The sequence below is a fragment of the Otolemur garnettii genome, unplaced genomic scaffold (genome assembly GCF_000181295.1).
Source record: "Otolemur garnettii isolate 467f Iridium unplaced genomic scaffold, OtoGar3 scaffold00022, whole genome shotgun sequence".
NCBI lineage: Eukaryota > Metazoa > Chordata > Mammalia > Primates > Galagidae > Otolemur > Otolemur garnettii.
Genome location: NW_003852417.1, coordinates 3,727,850 through 3,744,863, shown reverse-complemented (window position 1 = coordinate 3,744,863; position 17,014 = coordinate 3,727,850). Strand labels below are relative to the sequence as shown.

The 17,014-nt window shown below is 34.6% G+C and overlaps 1 protein-coding gene and 1 non-coding gene across 3 annotated transcripts in view; one reads left to right on the top strand and one right to left on the bottom strand.

Moving 5' to 3' along the window:
* Nucleotides 1–17,014, top strand: part of ROCK2 (Rho associated coiled-coil containing protein kinase 2) — a 163,605-nt gene that overhangs the window by 126,630 nt on the left and 19,961 nt on the right. For both annotated transcript variants that reach the window (XM_003787398.3, XM_023511840.1), the window contains exons 12-23: nucleotides 149–228; nucleotides 384–432; nucleotides 1,004–1,139; nucleotides 1,230–1,321; nucleotides 1,555–1,801; nucleotides 2,174–2,280; nucleotides 4,649–4,808; nucleotides 7,478–7,638; nucleotides 8,011–8,195; nucleotides 14,610–14,679; nucleotides 16,113–16,216; nucleotides 16,374–16,560. In XM_003787398.3, coding sequence (XP_003787446.1) covers nucleotides 149–228; nucleotides 384–432; nucleotides 1,004–1,139; nucleotides 1,230–1,321; nucleotides 1,555–1,801; nucleotides 2,174–2,280; nucleotides 4,649–4,808; nucleotides 7,478–7,638; nucleotides 8,011–8,195; nucleotides 14,610–14,679; nucleotides 16,113–16,216; nucleotides 16,374–16,560 — 1,578 coding nt within the window. The remainder of the gene's footprint in view (nucleotides 1–148; nucleotides 229–383; nucleotides 433–1,003; nucleotides 1,140–1,229; nucleotides 1,322–1,554; nucleotides 1,802–2,173; nucleotides 2,281–4,648; nucleotides 4,809–7,477; nucleotides 7,639–8,010; nucleotides 8,196–14,609; nucleotides 14,680–16,112; nucleotides 16,217–16,373; nucleotides 16,561–17,014) is intronic.
* LOC111724385 lies at nucleotides 13,279–13,382 on the bottom strand. Its single transcript, XR_002772686.1, has one exon. It is a non-coding gene; the product is annotated as a U6 spliceosomal RNA (small nuclear RNA).

The following is a 17,014-nucleotide window of genomic DNA, read 5'->3' as shown; positions in this document are numbered from 1 at the left end:
AAAAAAAAAAAAAAAAGTACAAATACTATATCATTATAGAGGATGGCATGTTGAGTGAAAAGTAATAAGTTTATAATTGTTTTCTTTAAGCCTCTCATCTTCAGATATAACCAAAATTTATAATTATAGTTTTTCACTTTTTGGACAGATTCAGAAAAAACTGTATATGTTAGAAGAACACCTTAGCAGTGAGATACAAGCCAAAGAGGAACTAGAGCAGAAATGCAAGTATGTTTTGTAAATTACTCAATATTGTAACATTTAAGCTTAAACATTTTACTAAAAATGTTTACAAAATAAAATAAATATGTAATTATTTTAAATTTATAGACTTTTTAATTATAAATTAGAGTTATTTACTGGTTCTTTTTGAAATTCTTTAGATCTGTTAATACTCGCCTTGAGAAAACAGCAAAGGAGCTAGAAGAAGAGGTACAGTTGTCCTATGCTTTTATTAACAATTTTGTTAACAAAAGTCTTTGATGCATAATTTACCTATAGAGTTCTTTTTGTACCATGATAATACATGCCCATAGCTTGATGTACAGTAAAACGTACTTTGTAGAATTGGTAGACAGGGCTAAAATTACAGGGTAACCATGTTTTTATAGGCTTCTTTCTGATAATGCTTTTGCAAACTTAATGTAGTATACATACATATTTCAGCTAAAAATTACATTTATAATATAGTTAATTATATGGTTTAAAAACTGAAAATGACCATCGTTTTTATTTTATTTTAATTGCTTTTCAGAACATATTAGGCTCAGACTGAACATAGGGTCGGTAGTGATAGAAAGTGATAGAAAATTTGACTTTGATGGTCTTGATCATTTAAGGGTAATGTTTTATACACGTGGAAAACAGTTTTAACAAAAAAAGCAGTGATAGCTTTTTCTTAGGTCTTTTTTATCTGTTGGAATAACTGAAGTCTTTTTTATTTGATTTTTTAATCTGATTTTTATACATGCTTTGTTGATAATGACTTTAAGCATTTTTTCAGATTACCTTAAGGAAAAGTGTGGAGTCAGCATTACGACAATTAGAAAGAGAAAAGGCACTTCTTCAGCACAAAAATGCAGAATATCAACGGAAAGCTGATCACGAAGCCGACAAGAAACGAAATTTGGAAAATGATGGTTTGTGGTGTAGAATGTTAAATGTTTTTCAAGAAAAATTAAATGTATGTATGCTGTGTTGAGCTTGCACTAAAATACTTTTTATCATAGTTAACAGCTTAAAAGATCAACTTGAAGAATTGAAAAAAAGAAATCAAAACTCTCAAATATCCACTGAGAGAGTGAATCAACTCCAGAGACAAGTATGTTGATCTCAATTTGCAATAAGAATACTGAGTTTTATTTATGACTGCCTGTAAACATTAGTTTTAACTGGCAGTGTTGCAAAAGACCTCTAATTTTAGAGAGAAATCCTTAGGGAAAATATTTTTAGGCTTTTGTTTATTTTAAATAGCTTGTAATGGGTAATAAATTGATGTATTTTCATTATATACACCTGTGTTTGTTGTTTGTTTGATTTTGAATGGAATAACAGCTGGATGAAACCAGTGCTTTGCTGCGGACAGAATCTGATACTGCAACTCGGTTAAGAAAAACCCAAGCAGAAAGTTCAAAACAGATTCAGCAGCTGGAATCTAACAATAGAGATCTACAAGATAAAAACTGCCTGCTGGAGACTGCCAAGTTAAAACTTGAAAAGGAATTTATTAATCTTCAGTCAGCTCTGGAATCTGAAAGAAGAGACCGAACCCATGGATCAGAGATAATTAATGATTTACAAGGTATTAATATAGTGAGTGATTGCACTTAAATTAATCTCAGTGATGTGTATTTCAGAATAGCTTTAGATGATAATGTGCTGAAGTAGCATATTTCTGAATATACAACTCTTGTTATGTAAAGTTAGGATATTAGAAATATGCTGATGTAACATTTTATGAACAAAAGTTTTACTTTCAAATAGTATGATGCTAAGTATCAGACTCTTCAGGTGGTAGAATGGGATTCCAGTTGAATTAACTGTAGAGCACAAGACCAACAAGTGTAAGACTCCTGCTTGCAAATAACAGTTCAAAAATATGAAGTGGCTTCCATATTTTTCGAATGTATGTACTTTGTGGATTTATTGTTTAATACAATGTTGCAATTTTTAGGTAGGATATCTGGCCTAGAAGAAGATTTAAAGAACGGCAAAATCTTACTAGCAAAAGTAGAGCTGGAGAAGAGACAACTGCAGGAGAGATTTACTGATTTGGAAAAGGTAAAACATTAGCTTTATATTTTTGTGTAAGAACATATTGGTAAAATGTCAGATTAGAAAAGTTAATCTAAAATAAGGGAAATCACTAACTGGAAAATTTCCACATGCTGATGGACTCTTTGATGTTGAGACTCATGTACTAAAGGGCGCTACATCAGTCTTACCATAGCAGTGGATAAGCAGCCCTCTGTCTGCTGGGTGCTCATGGCAGAAGGGGCTCTCCTAGAATATGTGTACTGAGGACCTTCTCTGTAGGGATCCAAGTAAAACTTAAATTTTCACTTGTGACATGTCTTAAAAGTGACATAATATAAAGTTACGACTTTTCGCATTGAGTTTTTGTTTAAAAATACTATAAACCAGGGGTGATTCTAGGGTCTATGCAGTTAGCATTTTATTTTCATTCACTTGATTCATGCGTTTAAATATTTTGTGTATCATATGTGGTAGAAATAGCAGGATGTAGACTTTGCCTTTAATAACGTCACATTTAATAGGTAATTTTAAACTAATAATAAAGTACACAGTACTTTACTTTACTTACTAGTGCAGTGTACACTAGATAGTATAGTATCTAGTGCAGTAGTGTAGAAAGAGGATAGAAAATTAAAAAGGCATTGTTTGCTTAAGTACAAACTATTCAATATTTCTGGAATATAGAGTTAGTGGGTCAGCAAATTTTATCTTTCAGTGCCAAGATTATAAATATTTTGTCTTTTGTAGGCCATATACATAGTCTCTGTGGAACTGCTCAGCCCTGCTGTGATTCATAAAGAAATGGGTGTGGCTATATTCTAATTAAACTTAAAAAAAAAGACATTCAGTTGAAATAGGCTGGAAGATTCTCCATACTCCTCACATAAGAGTATGGAGAATTCAGTGGCCAAAGTGAGGTCACAGAAGTAAGCTTAAACTAGTTCATGTAAGATTGTGAATATTCTATTAAGAAATTTAGAATGAGGCTGGGTGTGGTGGATCAACTCCTGCAATCCTAGCACTCTAAGAGGCTAAGGTGGGTGGATTGCTTGAGCTCAGGAGTTCTAGATCAGCCTGAGCAACAGTAAGACCCCATCTCTACTAAAAGATAGAAAAACTCACCAGGCATCGTGGCGGGTGCCTATAGTCCCAGCTACCAGGAAGGCCAAAACAAGAGGATTGGCTGAGCCCAAGAGTTTGAGGTTGCTGTGAGCTATGTTAATGTCCCGTCACTCTACTCAGGACAACAGAGTGAGACTCTGTCTCAAAAAAAAAAAAGAAAGAAAGAAATTCAGAATATAGTTTCTAAGTAATGGGCCAAGCACTTAAGGGCTTTAAATTGGATACTCTTATTAGAAGTATATTTAAGATCACTGGATGCTAATGTGGAAGATAGATTTGAGAAGTACAAAGTCAGAGGCTTAGAGTATAGGCAGAAGACTTTTTCAGAAATGGAGACTTAATTAGTACAGTCGTTAAAGACTGGAAAATAGGGGACTTTGAGAAATATTTGGGAGAGGAATATTTGGTAGTACTTTATAATTGATTAGATGTGGCAGGAGAATAATAGTCAAGATGAGTACCAGGTTTGTAGGTTTTAACTAGATATATAGCGATACCATTAATTAATAAAGAATAAAGGAAAAGTAGCTCATTTAGAGGAGACAATGGCAAATATACTTTAGTCCTCTTAAATTTCTGGTGTCTGTGGGATGGACAGCCAAATTAGAATGTCTCCAAAGCTATGGTAGTGGGAGCTAGAAATATTTGAGGAGTTAGATTATGTAGAGTAGTGATTTTCTTAGAGCAGAGTAGATTACTTACTCTCTTGATGGATTGTGTACTTTGGAAAATCATTTTTATTATTAAATATTTTATTTAAAAATAGAGAAATACCTATATCGTATTTATGATATGAACTATAGAATACAGAGAATTAAAATCTTTGAGCTATGTATAGAAAATAAAAGGAGAAGACAAAAAAATACCACCTCCAAAGAACCAGCATTTAAGCTGGGAGAACTGCAGGAGTAACAGTAAAGGTGCAGGTAGAATGGAGAGAACCAAGTCTTACAACGTCAGCAGTGTCAAGGGATAGTTTGTTTCAAGGGCAGCAGTGAGTTCAATCAAATAGCATAAAGACTGAAAAGTGTCTTTAGAATTTGATATTGAGCACAGTGTTGGCCAATTTATTGAGCTTCAAAACAGTGGAGTGAGGAGTGGAAGGTGGCAGGGAGGAGTGGAGTACGTCGATTACTGTTACAAGCAGTTTGGATGAAGAGGGAATGGGAAATACTGAACATTCGTAGTACGTCTATTAACAGTTTTGAAAGTTTTTGAAATTGAGAGTCAATCTTTTTGGTTGATACCTGCCATCTTAAATTTCGAATAGGAAAAGAGCAACATGGAAATTGATATGACATACCAACTAAAAGTGACGCAGCAGAGCTTAGAGCAAGAAGAAGCTGAGCACAAAGCCACCAAGGCACGGCTAGCAGATAAAAACAAGATCTATGAATCCATTGAAGAAGCCAAATCAGAGGCCATGAAAGGTATGCATTTTTAAAAAGGATTTTTAGCAGCACTTTTGTAAGAAGTGATTCCGTATTAAATCTTTGGTTTTGAAAAATATTTGTTTTATTGCCAAATATTAGGAACTAGAGGGGGGAAAATACTCTTAGGGAAGTTTTACCTAGATTTTTGTTTTCTTTGCATCATTACAATTATTTCTAAGATAGTCTTAAACAGAAAATTAACCAAGTTTTTAGATCAGCGATAAATTAATATTTCAGTGGTTATCAATAGTAATAAGTATACAGGCTGTGAAGTTGTAGATATATATCTACAGATTTGGGAAATATATTCTTTTTTATAATATTTATTGTGGTTTGACTTTTCACCAACTTGCATTACAAAGTTCTTGCCAGTTTATGTAAGATAAAGATTTAAAAATAATAGCTAGCCTAACTTACAAAATGTAAGCTCACTAAATATTTTGATCTCTGGCATGATGTAGTTACTTGCCAGTTCAGTAAAAGCTACATAATATTTATAGAACAGTTAACTTTTCCACAACCAGCCTTTATGCTAGAATTGTCTTAGGACAATTCTTGTTTCCCAAACTATTTGTAATAATGACAGATTTGAAATTCCAAAGGAAATCAGTACTTTAAAGGATTCTTGTGCAAGTCTTAAAACTCTTGAACAGAAATTTCATTTTATACTGAAACATAACATTTATGAATAAATAATTTAGCAAATAAATGGCCTTTAATTATTGCATGTAATTGAAATTATAGATTTTCTTGTTAAAATCAGTTTAGTTTATGGCCTTAATTCAAGATGATAAGAAATAAAATGAGTGTTTTAATTAGAAAAATCTAATTGAAAGGGAGGAAGTTAGTGGACTACATTTTCTTATTTTGTCTGTGGCCTGGAAAACAAAGTTGAATTATCTTCACTGAGATATAATTTATGTGCAATAAAATGTAAACATTTTTGGCATTTGTGATACACTCATATAACTAATACCTAAAACAAGATGTGAAATATTTCTGTCACCTCAGTAAGTTTCCCTCGTGCTTCTTTCTGTTCTCAGTACCTATATTACAGTACATTTTATAAAAATGAGTACATTTTATTCACTGGTTATTCTCTGAACTGATGAACCAGTTCAGTATGATGTGTAATACTATGTCTTCATACTATTATAACACTAATATGAGAATGCCAGATAACGACCCTATTTTATACACTAGTACAAAAAACTATCGAATGTTATAGATGGTATTCAAATCTGAGCCTAAACCTTTTGGTCTTTCTACTGCATGTTGTTGCCTCCTTGAATTAAGAGTATAGCTTGCCAAATGATTACTAGACTAGCCTTGTCTGGTTCCTTAAACTTCTTGTGCCTGGTTTCCTGTGAAGGAACAATTACAGTATTATTAGATTGATAGGAAAAGTCAGTATAATAATAACACATGTAAAGTCCTCAGAAATGCTAGCTAGCTATTAGCAGTAATTGTACATGAAGAACATTTCATTCTTTCACGCTTCCTATACTTTTGAAGACTGAAAATTTTTATGTAATAAAACTTTGTAATATATAATAATTCGATGTTGAGTGTTAGGTATGAAAGAGTAGAGAAACTTTACTTGGGTTTGAACTAACGTACTAATCAGTATATCAAAAGATAATTCTTTAACTGTAATAACTTACATATAATACTGAAATCACAAACTGCTCTTTGAGATGGAAGAAGTTTTTAAAAGCCTTTTCAGTTAATAAAGCAGATAAAAATTCTGCTGTAAATCATTTAGAAAATATATGAAAGTTTAAAGGAAAACACAAAGGTTATCCATAATCCTGCTGATCAGGATAATATTTTATATATTTTCTCCATTTTCTATATTGTTTTGGTTTTTTAAAAAAAAAAATCACAGCACTCAGCTCCAGGATTACAGAGTTAGACTCTGTCTCAAAAAAGAAAAAAACAAAAAAACAACAGCAAAACATTGTGAACATTTTCTAAGGTCATTAAGATTTCTTCTTAAATAATTAGCACTTACCAAGTACTTGCTGTATGCCAGGCGACTTTTAAGTGCTACACATATATTAACTCAAAATCTTCGTAACATCTCTAGGAGGGTAGGTGCTATTGTCCTTATTCCAGAGGTAAAGAAATTGTGGCCCAGAGAGGTTAATCACTTTGTCTGGTCAAATAATTAGTGTCAGAGACAGAGTTTAAGTTCAACAAGTTTGCTTCCAGAGTCTTGTCCTTCATTATCTCCCTAAAACTTAATTTTCAGTATCTTCATAAGAATACGTTAGTAAAGAACGAGCCATGGAGGTCATACACTCTACCTAGATTGTGTTAAGGTTAAAAACAGTACCATTGAGAGACATAGAATTGTGGCTAAATTAAACAATACATATTTAAAGATGTGAGCACTTATTATAGAACACAAAAGGTCAATTATCTTGCATCTATTAGAATAGATGTAATATTGCAGAGTATGATACATTTTTATATTGCAAATAGCACTTTTAACCTTTCAAGTGTGATATTCTTGACATTTCAAATAATTGAGAGGAGTGATGAAAATATTAACTGAAAATTAGTAAAAATATAAGGCAGCATCCTTTATTATACTGTGTCATATATTTGATACGCTTCTTTTATTTGTATATTTATGATTATACCCATTGTTACTGTAATAGAAATGGAGAAGAAGCTCTTGGAGGAAAGGACTTTAAAACAAAAAGTGGAAAATCTATTGCTGGAAGCTGAGAAAAGATGCTCCATATTAGACTGTGACCTCAAACAGTCACAACAGAAAGTAAATGAGCTCCTTAAACAGAAAGATGTGCTAAATGAAGATGTAAGTATTAATTTTATTAATAACTAATGAGATATTTAATAAAGTAATAAGTTTATTTGTAAAGGTCTAAGAATGGTTTCATAATTTAAAAAATTTTCTTAAAAACTAACAGTTTACAGCCTGTAGGTTTAACTGAATTTTGATGATATGCTAAATGAACCATAATTTAATTAAATTATTTTTACCTTAAAAATTCTATTTTTTTCAAATACATTTATAACATTTTAGAAATACAAAAAGAATTTTACTGTGAAATGAATTAGCTTCCTAAGGGCAAGAATCTGTTTTATATCACCATATTTGATGTCACTTTGTTAATAAGAAAACTTAAAATAATTTATTTACATACCAAGTTCACAATTTATCTTTTAGGTTAGAAACTTAACATTAAAAATAGAGCAGGAAACTCAGAAGCGTTGCCTTACACAAAATGACTTGAAGATGCAAACGCAGCAAGTTAACACACTAAAAATGTCAGAAAAGCAGTTAAAACAAGAGAATAATCATCTCATTGAAATGAAAATGAACTTGGAAAAACAAAATGCTGAACTTCGAAAGTAAGTTTGGAACAAAGTTTTGATATGCACAATTTTCTATGTATAAAAATTAGTGTATCTGGGGATTTTCTTTTGGCCATTTTACTTTATTGACCTTATTTTCTCTTTCTTTCTGTATAACTGCTGTGGTCAGTGCCACTATTTTGTCCTTCAAGAAGAATGTATTCGTTTCCCCAACAGTTTTTTACTACTGCTACCTAATTAGAATATGGTGATAGAGAATGTGCATTGGTGTTGCAGCAGAAGAAAATGTCTGGGATTTTCACTCCATGCTCTTAAGATGCTTCCTCAGGATTGTCTTCTCAAGTCTGTTGCCCATGTGCCTTTCGTAATCATTCTGTGGGATATATTCTAGTGCTCTACTTAATTTACTTAGAAAATGGAAAGCATATTGTTAAAACACTTTAAAAATATACAGTGAATGTGCTGTTAAAGTTTGTCCCAGTCATTCTATTGATAGTACAATTACTTCTTCCCAGTGTTGACCCAAGGTCATATTGGATCCCAATTACTTGATTAGAGGCAGTCCGATAGAGTGGAAAGAAAAAGAGATTTTGGAATGAAACAGACTGAAGTGTTAGTATCAGTTACCCTGGTTACTAGGTTACCAACATTTGGCAAAAGTCTTTAAGCTCTCTGAGCCTTTTATCATACCTGTAAAATGGAGGCAGTGATATCTTGCTTGTTAGGGATTTTGTAAAGGCGTTTGTAAGAGTACTAAACTTGGACTCTAAGCTCCAAGAGATTTCAACTTTTAAAATTGGAAATAGAGACCAGGCACAATGGCCCACGACTGTAACCCTAGCATTTCTGGAGGTTTAGGTGGAAGGATTCCTTGAGCCCAGGAGTTTAAGACCAGCCTGGGCAACAGAGGAAGACTCCATCTTTATAAAAAATAGGTGGCCATGGTTGTTCATGCCCGTAGTCAGGCCCAGCTATTCAGGAGGCTGAGGCAGAAGGATCAGTTGAGCCCAGGAGTTTGCTGTTTTAGTGAGCTGTGATGATACTACTTCACTCTACCCCAAGTAATAGAGTGAGACCCATTTCAAAAATAAAATAAAATAAAACAAAACAAAATTGGGAGTAGAAATTGGAACAGCATTCATTCATTTTCATTTTATCTTTGTTTTTTGTTGTTGCTGTTTATTTTTTTGTGCATCAGCTTTATTCTTCTGAGTCATTTTAGGCCAACTGTTTCCATTAAATAGAAAACCTGGCCATAAGCTCATGAGTATGTCCAATAGCTACATTTACTTGGAGAGATTCTGATTTGACTTTATGGGAACCTAAGTTTAGAAAGCACACCAAGGCCTAGGATTGAACTCATTGGCCTAGGTTTAGTCAGGAGCCTAAGCAATAAATCATAGGCTCTAAGGGAATATAGTTCACAAGCATTTGAATGAATGCTATTTATAGTATTTGTTTTAAAAATAGTGTTTATATTAATGCAAGAGGTAATCATCTAGATTGCCTTCTTCCCCAGTTCTAATAACACTTTGTTTGTGTCTGATTTATGGCACTTAGCATATACATGCTGCTTATTTTCTCTATAAGTGCACATGGGTCTATTGTTTTTAAATCTCTCTTTTTCTGATCACTTCTCCCCAAAGACAGCCATGTTTGCTATCTCAACCACCTAATAGGTTGTAAGTTCACTGCAGGGCAAGCATCCTTTATATGTTGTTCTCTCCAGTCCTGGATTAAGGTCTTGCACATAGGGTTATTTTCAGTAAATGTTGTATGAATGAATGCTTCCCTATTATGTGTGGGAAATAAAAAGATTTTTCAAGTACATTTCCTACTCTGGAAACACTAATTAGCATTTTATTAGAAGTTGTTTAATGGTGGGAGGTAAGACAGGTACATTAATAATTGGTATGTAAGGTAAAAAGAATATAAAATGCCATGTAGGCTTCTTTTTAAAATGGCCAACATATGTGTGTCTTCTTCTAAGATTCTTTTTTTTTTTCTTCTAAGATTCTAATAAAACTCCAGTAAGGAAATTCTTTTAATGTGTGAACCTACAACAAAGAATGAGAATGGGTTCGAGGACAAGAATGTCCTTTAATAGCAAGTGATAGAAGCTTCGTAACTATTGAAGTGGAATGAAGGGAGTGAGAAGTATGTGTAAGGGAGGAAAATATTTAAAGTAGGAAGAAAAGGCCATTTCAGTATTCAAAGTCAATACTTTAGAGGACTAGAATAAATGTGACACTGAATGGAATAACTGACTGGTCATACTCTGCTACAACCATTGTAGAAATACTGGCAGCCCAGGTACCTCCCACTACCGTTAGGAAACTGCAAGGGGATTTTGGCCTATGTCCAGCTTCTGTCTGCATGAAGATTCAGTTATTGAGACAATGAGGATTATCAAGGAATTTTTAATCTGAGTGATGTTTGAGGGAAGAACGGGGAATCAGACTCAGCCTCAAATCTGTCTCCCCAACTAACAAAGAGTAGGGGCTTTTAAGGTGGGCCTATATGCCTTGGAGCCAGCAGGTCGTGGTGAAATTAATAAGAGGCTCTCTGCATTGGGGCAGGTTGTAGGGGATGGCAAGTCTTGGCATTTGGACGTCTTGGCCAGTCTTGGCACTGGCCTCTTCAGTGTCTTAGCTCCTTCCTTGCGTTGCAGAAATTCTGCCATTTCGGGAAACAACTCTCAGAAAGATCACGAAGGCTCAGCACCTGTGGCTCAAGTGGCTAAAGTGGCTAAAGCGCCAGCCACATACACCTGAGCTGGTGGGTTCAAATCTAGCCTGGGTCCGCCAAACAACAATGACAGCTGCAACCAAAAAATAGCCGAGTGTTGTGGTGGGCGCCTTTAGTCCCAGCTACTTGGGAGGCAGAGGTAGGAGAATCGCTTGAGCCCAGGAGTTGGAGGTTGCTATGAGCTGTGATGCCACAGCAGTCTACCCAGGGCGACAGCTTGAGGCTCTGTCTCAAAAAAAAAGAAAGGTCAAGTAGTTAATTATTAAAATTTTTAGGATTCTGGTCATCATGACCTACTGGCCTGAAAATCTAAAACATGAGAAGGATAGGCTTATAAAAAAACATATAGGGGTCATTGGAATGTTCAGAAACCACTAGGGTTCCTCTGAGAGTACTTTCCTCTAAAGGAATTGGGTACAACCTCTGGGGTGATTAGAGCTAGTATGGAGTGAAAAGCCTTTTTCACTCCGGCATTTAAGGATCCTTCTGCTTAATATTGGCTTTTAAAACTGCTCATCTTAAACTGAAGCTTGTCAATGAGAAAACCCCTCCCACAGGCATAGAGATTGAAATTTCTCTCATTTCCTTTTAAGTAAATAACCAAGTATCACTAAGCATTTGAGAAATCTTGCAGTATGAAAGAGGAAGACTATGCTGGAGAAAGAGAAAAGTGCCCCCAGAAGAAACATCAAGGAGTAGAAGAGAACTCCTGAAAATTCTGTGCCAACAAAAGCACTGTAAAAGCCCACTAGTAATTAATATTTATTAAAAATTTCTGGAGATAGGAAAGCACTCTTAAAGTTTGAAAATTACTGCCAATGTAAATTAATTAGAAGGGTTCAAAGAAACAGTGAAATTTAAAAAAATGTAGAGGAAAATGAAATCATATGGAAGATGCAAAAGAAATAGATAAGACACAGACTCTGCCAAGAGTTGTAGCAGCCAGCTAATAAGAATTCCAGAGGGAACTAAAAACTAAGGGGAAGAAATTATTAAAGGAATAAAGGAGAAAGTCTTTAGATTGAAAAGACCCAGCAACTAAATGAAAAAAGACGTACAGCTAGACAGGTTCACATGAAATTTCAAAAACAAAGAAAAAAGATGGGAGTGCTTAGAGTTCTCATCTAATAAACTGAGAAGATTATGCGTTGTGGTTGATATAGAAAGAAATAAAGGCTTAATTATGTCACACCATTGATACAACTGTATTGGGGGTTAGGGAGAGGTTGGGAATGGCAAGAGAGCTAAATTCATGTGGGAATTGAAAGTAATACCTAAAATTTATGTCAAGAAATAGCTGAGATGTGGAGGTACACACAGAAAGAAGAAAACCTAGAAATTAAACGAAGGGATTTCTTCTAGGGAAGTAGGATTGGTGTGGGTGGATAAGACTAAAGACTGCTCCTATTTTTCATTATAATTCCTTCTGTTCTGTACTATTCATTTCTGACCATGTGCCTATTACATGGTTACTTTTTGAAAAATACTACTCTTATTTAAATATCTAGTAAATGAAGCGAATGACAAAGGCATTGCAAGAAGATCCTGATATTAAACTTAATCTAGGGTGTGCTACAGAAGGCTTAGCTGATCATTAAGTGACAGTTTTAACACTTGATCGTTCATGTATTTATTAATTAGCACCTCTCACATTTTGGATTCATAGAGAAATAAGAATCATGAATTGTCATCATTATTAATATATGTATCAATAGGCTCAGTGCCTGTAGCTCAGTGAGTAGGGCAGTGGCCACATGTACCAAGGCTGGAGGGTTCAAGCCCAGCCCAGGCCTGCTAAACAACAATGACAACTGCAACAAAAAAATAGCCAGGCATTGTGACAGGCATCTATAGTCCCAGCTCCTCGGGAGGCTGAGGCAAGAGAATAGCTTAAGCCCAAGAGTTTGAGGTTGCTGTGAGCTATGACACCAAGGCACTTTACCAAGGACAACATAGTGAGACTCTGTCTCCAAAAAAAAAAATAATAAAATACATGTATAGCAGTAAGTGACATTGAGTCATATTTCCTTTTTACTTAGAAGTTTAAGAGCAAACAAGTAAAGTGAAAAGATTATGTTAAATGGAATGAGGATAAGTATCCTAAGGAACATACAAATTGAAGATAGTAAGATTAAGTCATTTAGTCCCTCTGAGTCTGCATCACTGTTGTGAAGACATGAACCTTTCTTGCTGCATACCTCTTTTTAAAATACCCAAGTGGTATCCAAATATCTTGTTATTGTAAAATATTCAGATCTATATTTAAAAAGAGAGAAAAAAGAAAGAAAACACTAGAAGTTTTCCTTCATGAATTTAGATTTTCCTCTCTGTAGAGATAACATATTATAACAGTTTATTACTATTATTATTTTTAAATATGGAACACTTCACAAATTTGCATGTCGTCCTTGTGCAGGGGCCATGCTAATCGTCTCTGTATCATTCCAGTTTTAGTATATGTGCTACCTTCCAGACCTTGTTCTATACCTGTACCTATACATTTGAATAAATATACTATATAGGGTTAGGTTTTTTTGTACATTTTGGTTTGGGTTTTGCTTATTTGTTTTTTAGTTATATCATACAAGTTGCATTGTTCTTCATCTTGCTTTTTTCTCCTTATTTTGCCTGGAATAACAATAATTTTGTGTTTTAAAAATAAGCCTATAATTTAACATAGCATTTCAGTCCAACTTCTTAAATGGGTTGTTGGGCTCACTTTTTAATTTTATTTCTTGATTGAACAATAATATACATACAGAAAAAATACACAAATAAGTGTAGAGCTCAGTGAATTTTTACAAAGTATATAAACCTGTGCAGTCACCAGCAGATTTAGATATGAAACCAAGGCTCCTGATCTCCCTGCAGGCCTCTTTTCTCAATCATTTTTTTCACTCCCCGTGAGATAATAGACTTCAGGTTCTCCTTGAATTCTGCTACTCAGTTGGCATACATGGTTTATCACAGTGTATGTATGGGAATGTATAATTCAGTGTTGCTGGCTTAACATAACACTGTTGGGTCTTAGAACCTTTTTATACTCTTAAAAAATCCCAAAGGTTTTTTTTTGTTGTTTTTCATTTTGGTTTGTTTTTTGAGACAGAATTTCACTCTGTAGCCCTGTGTTGAGTGCCTTAGCATTATCATAGCTTGCAGCAACCTCAAACTCTTGGGCTTGAGCAATCCTCTTGCCTCAGCCTCCTGAGTAGCTGGGACCATAGGCGTGCGCCACTATACCTGGCTATGTTTTCTGTTTATAGTGGAGATGGGAGCTGGCTCTTGTGTTCAGGATGGTGTTGACCCCTGAAATCAAGCAATCTACCTGCCTTCGCCTCCCAGAGAGCTAGAATTATAGGCGTGAGCCACTGTGCCAGCATTCCAAAGATTTTTTGTTTATTTGATTTGATATCTGTCATATTCAAAAATGAAACTCAGAAATTTTAAAAGATAAGAATATATAGTTGGCACCCTTCATTAGACATTGTATATCACGTAGCTACAGGAAAAGTCCAGACACACTAGTGAGACAATGAGAGTTAAAAAAGGGTGATGCTTAGTATTATTATGAAAGTGATTTGACCTCATGGATTTCCTGAAAGGACATCAGAAACTCCCAGGGATTTCCCAGACCATACTTCCAAAGTTGCTGGTTTAAAATATGTATAATTTATTTAAATCTTTGATTCAATGTCCTCACAGAGAACGTCAAGATGCAGATGGACAAATGAAAGAGCTCCAAGATCAGCTTGAAGCAGAACAGTACTTCTCAGTAAGTTCTAGACACATTAATTTGAAAACTGCTGTATTTGTAAAAATATTGTTATAATTTTTACTCAGAACTAGGAGAATGATTCTTGTCTTCAGAGTATACCTGTATTCACATGGCAAACACCAGACAGAGTTTTGGATGGGATATTTTATACAACAGAACCCATATAAAGAGAGCAACAGGCAAAAAGAATGGTAGAAAAGTAAGCCTAAGCACATACCATACCCTTTGATGCTTAATTGAAAGCATTGTTTTTTGAGGAAGAATGTATTTTCATAAGAAAAGTGTAATAAAATTGTAATTTTAACATTTGTACTTTTTAAAGATCAGTTTTAAAATATGAAGTAAAAGATTTTCAGCCGGAGACACCATCTTTCAGTAATTCACCAAAATGAAAAACACAAAGGAAAGAGGAGAGGCCCCCAGTACATGTTCTCTAGGCCTTTTAGAAAACATGGAGTCGTTCCTTTGGCCACACATATGCGAATCTACAAGAAAGGTGATATTGTAGATATCAAGGGAATGGGTACTGTTCAAAAAGGCAGGCCACACAAATGTTACCGTGGCAAAACTGGAAGAGTCTGCAATATTACTCAGCATGCTGTTGGCGTTGTTGTAAACAAACAAGTTAAGGGCAAGATTTTTGTCAAGAGGATTAATGTTCATATTGAGCGTGTTAAGCACTCTAAGAACTGAGATAAGTTTCCTGAAACACATAGAAAAAAGTCAGAGAAAGAAGGAAGTCAAAGGGAAAGGTATCTGGGTTTAACTGAAGCACCAGCCTACTCCACCCAGAGAAGCCCACTTTGTGAGAACCACTGGAAAGGAGCCTGAGCTCCTGGAACCCATTCCCTGTGAATTCAAGGCATAGTAGGTATACAGCAGAGCACACAGGAGAACCAAGAGAACCAATGGAACATTAATAAGGGTGCTGGAACCTATTCCCCATGAATTCATGACGTAATAGGCATAGCAAATTTAGTCACATTCAATGGAAAGGCACCTCCCCGAGCTGCTGGAACCTTTTCCCTATGAATTCATAGTATAATGGGTATTTAAAATAAAAGGCTACTGTAGAAAAATAAAGTATGAAGTAGAAACTGCTGCTTCTGTTTCATTGATTTAAGCCAACAAAATTTTCTCATCTAAATTAATAATATTTTTATCTTGCCTCCTCTTTCATCCTGCCTGTCTCTGCCATTCAATAAGAATAATACTATGATAGCCAATTTAAATCACAATTCTTAATTATTAACTTTTGTTAGTTAATCATCTGATGACAAGAAAAATAGGAAAGCTCATTAAACTATTTGCCCAGGGGCTGAATATTAAGAAAGTATTTGTGTTTACCTTTTTGTCTGGATAGGTTTTAAATGTAGAAATAATATTCCTGGTGATGAGGATATAAATTTCTATTCTTTTTTGTTATTTAGACCCTCTATAAAACACAAGTTAGGGAACTTAAAGAAGAATGTGAAGAAAAGACTAAACTCTGTAAAGATTTACAGCAGAAGAAACAGGAATTACAGGATGAAAGGTAAGGGTAAGACCCTGTGTCTTCTGTTCATAGATTCTCCTCCTAGAACAGTGACTGGTATTCTCTAAATAAAAATTTGTTGATGACGTGAATTAGATAAAAACTTTGACTTCTTAGTGAAAATTGAACATTAAAATGATATATCTCTAAAATGTAGGGACTCCTTGGCTGCTCAATTGGAGATCACCTTGACCAAAGCAGATTCTGAGCAGCTGGCTCGTTCAATTGCTGAAGAACAATACTCTGATTTGGAAAAAGAGAAAATCATGAAAGAATTAGAGATCAAAGAGATGATGGCTAGACACAAACAAGAACTTACTGAAAAAGATGCTACAATTGCATCTGTAAGTAAAATTCGTGGTACTTTGTAGAATTATAATTAAGTTGCTATATTATAAATCTTCTTTAGAATCACTAGGAAAGTGTCATAGATTTAAATGAAAAATTGTAATGATGCCTACACCGTTTTCATCCACTTAACTACCAGCTTGTCAACGTTATGTGGCAGAGAGAAGCTTACTAAAGAATGGCATTTCCGGTGACTTCCCATTGGTAAACTCAGTTAAAGGACTAAACTGAAAGGGACAATACCAAAGGTAGAAATTTTCTTTTTTATAGACAGAGTTTAGTTCGAAAGAATCTTGAAACTCCTAAGAAGATAGTCATTTAGGCTCGGCACCTGTGGCTCAAGCGGCTAAGGCGCCAGCCACATACACCTAAGGTGGCGGGTTTGAATCCCCAGCCCCGCCCGCCAAACAACAATGATGGCTGCAACCAAAAAATGGCCAGGCGTTGTGG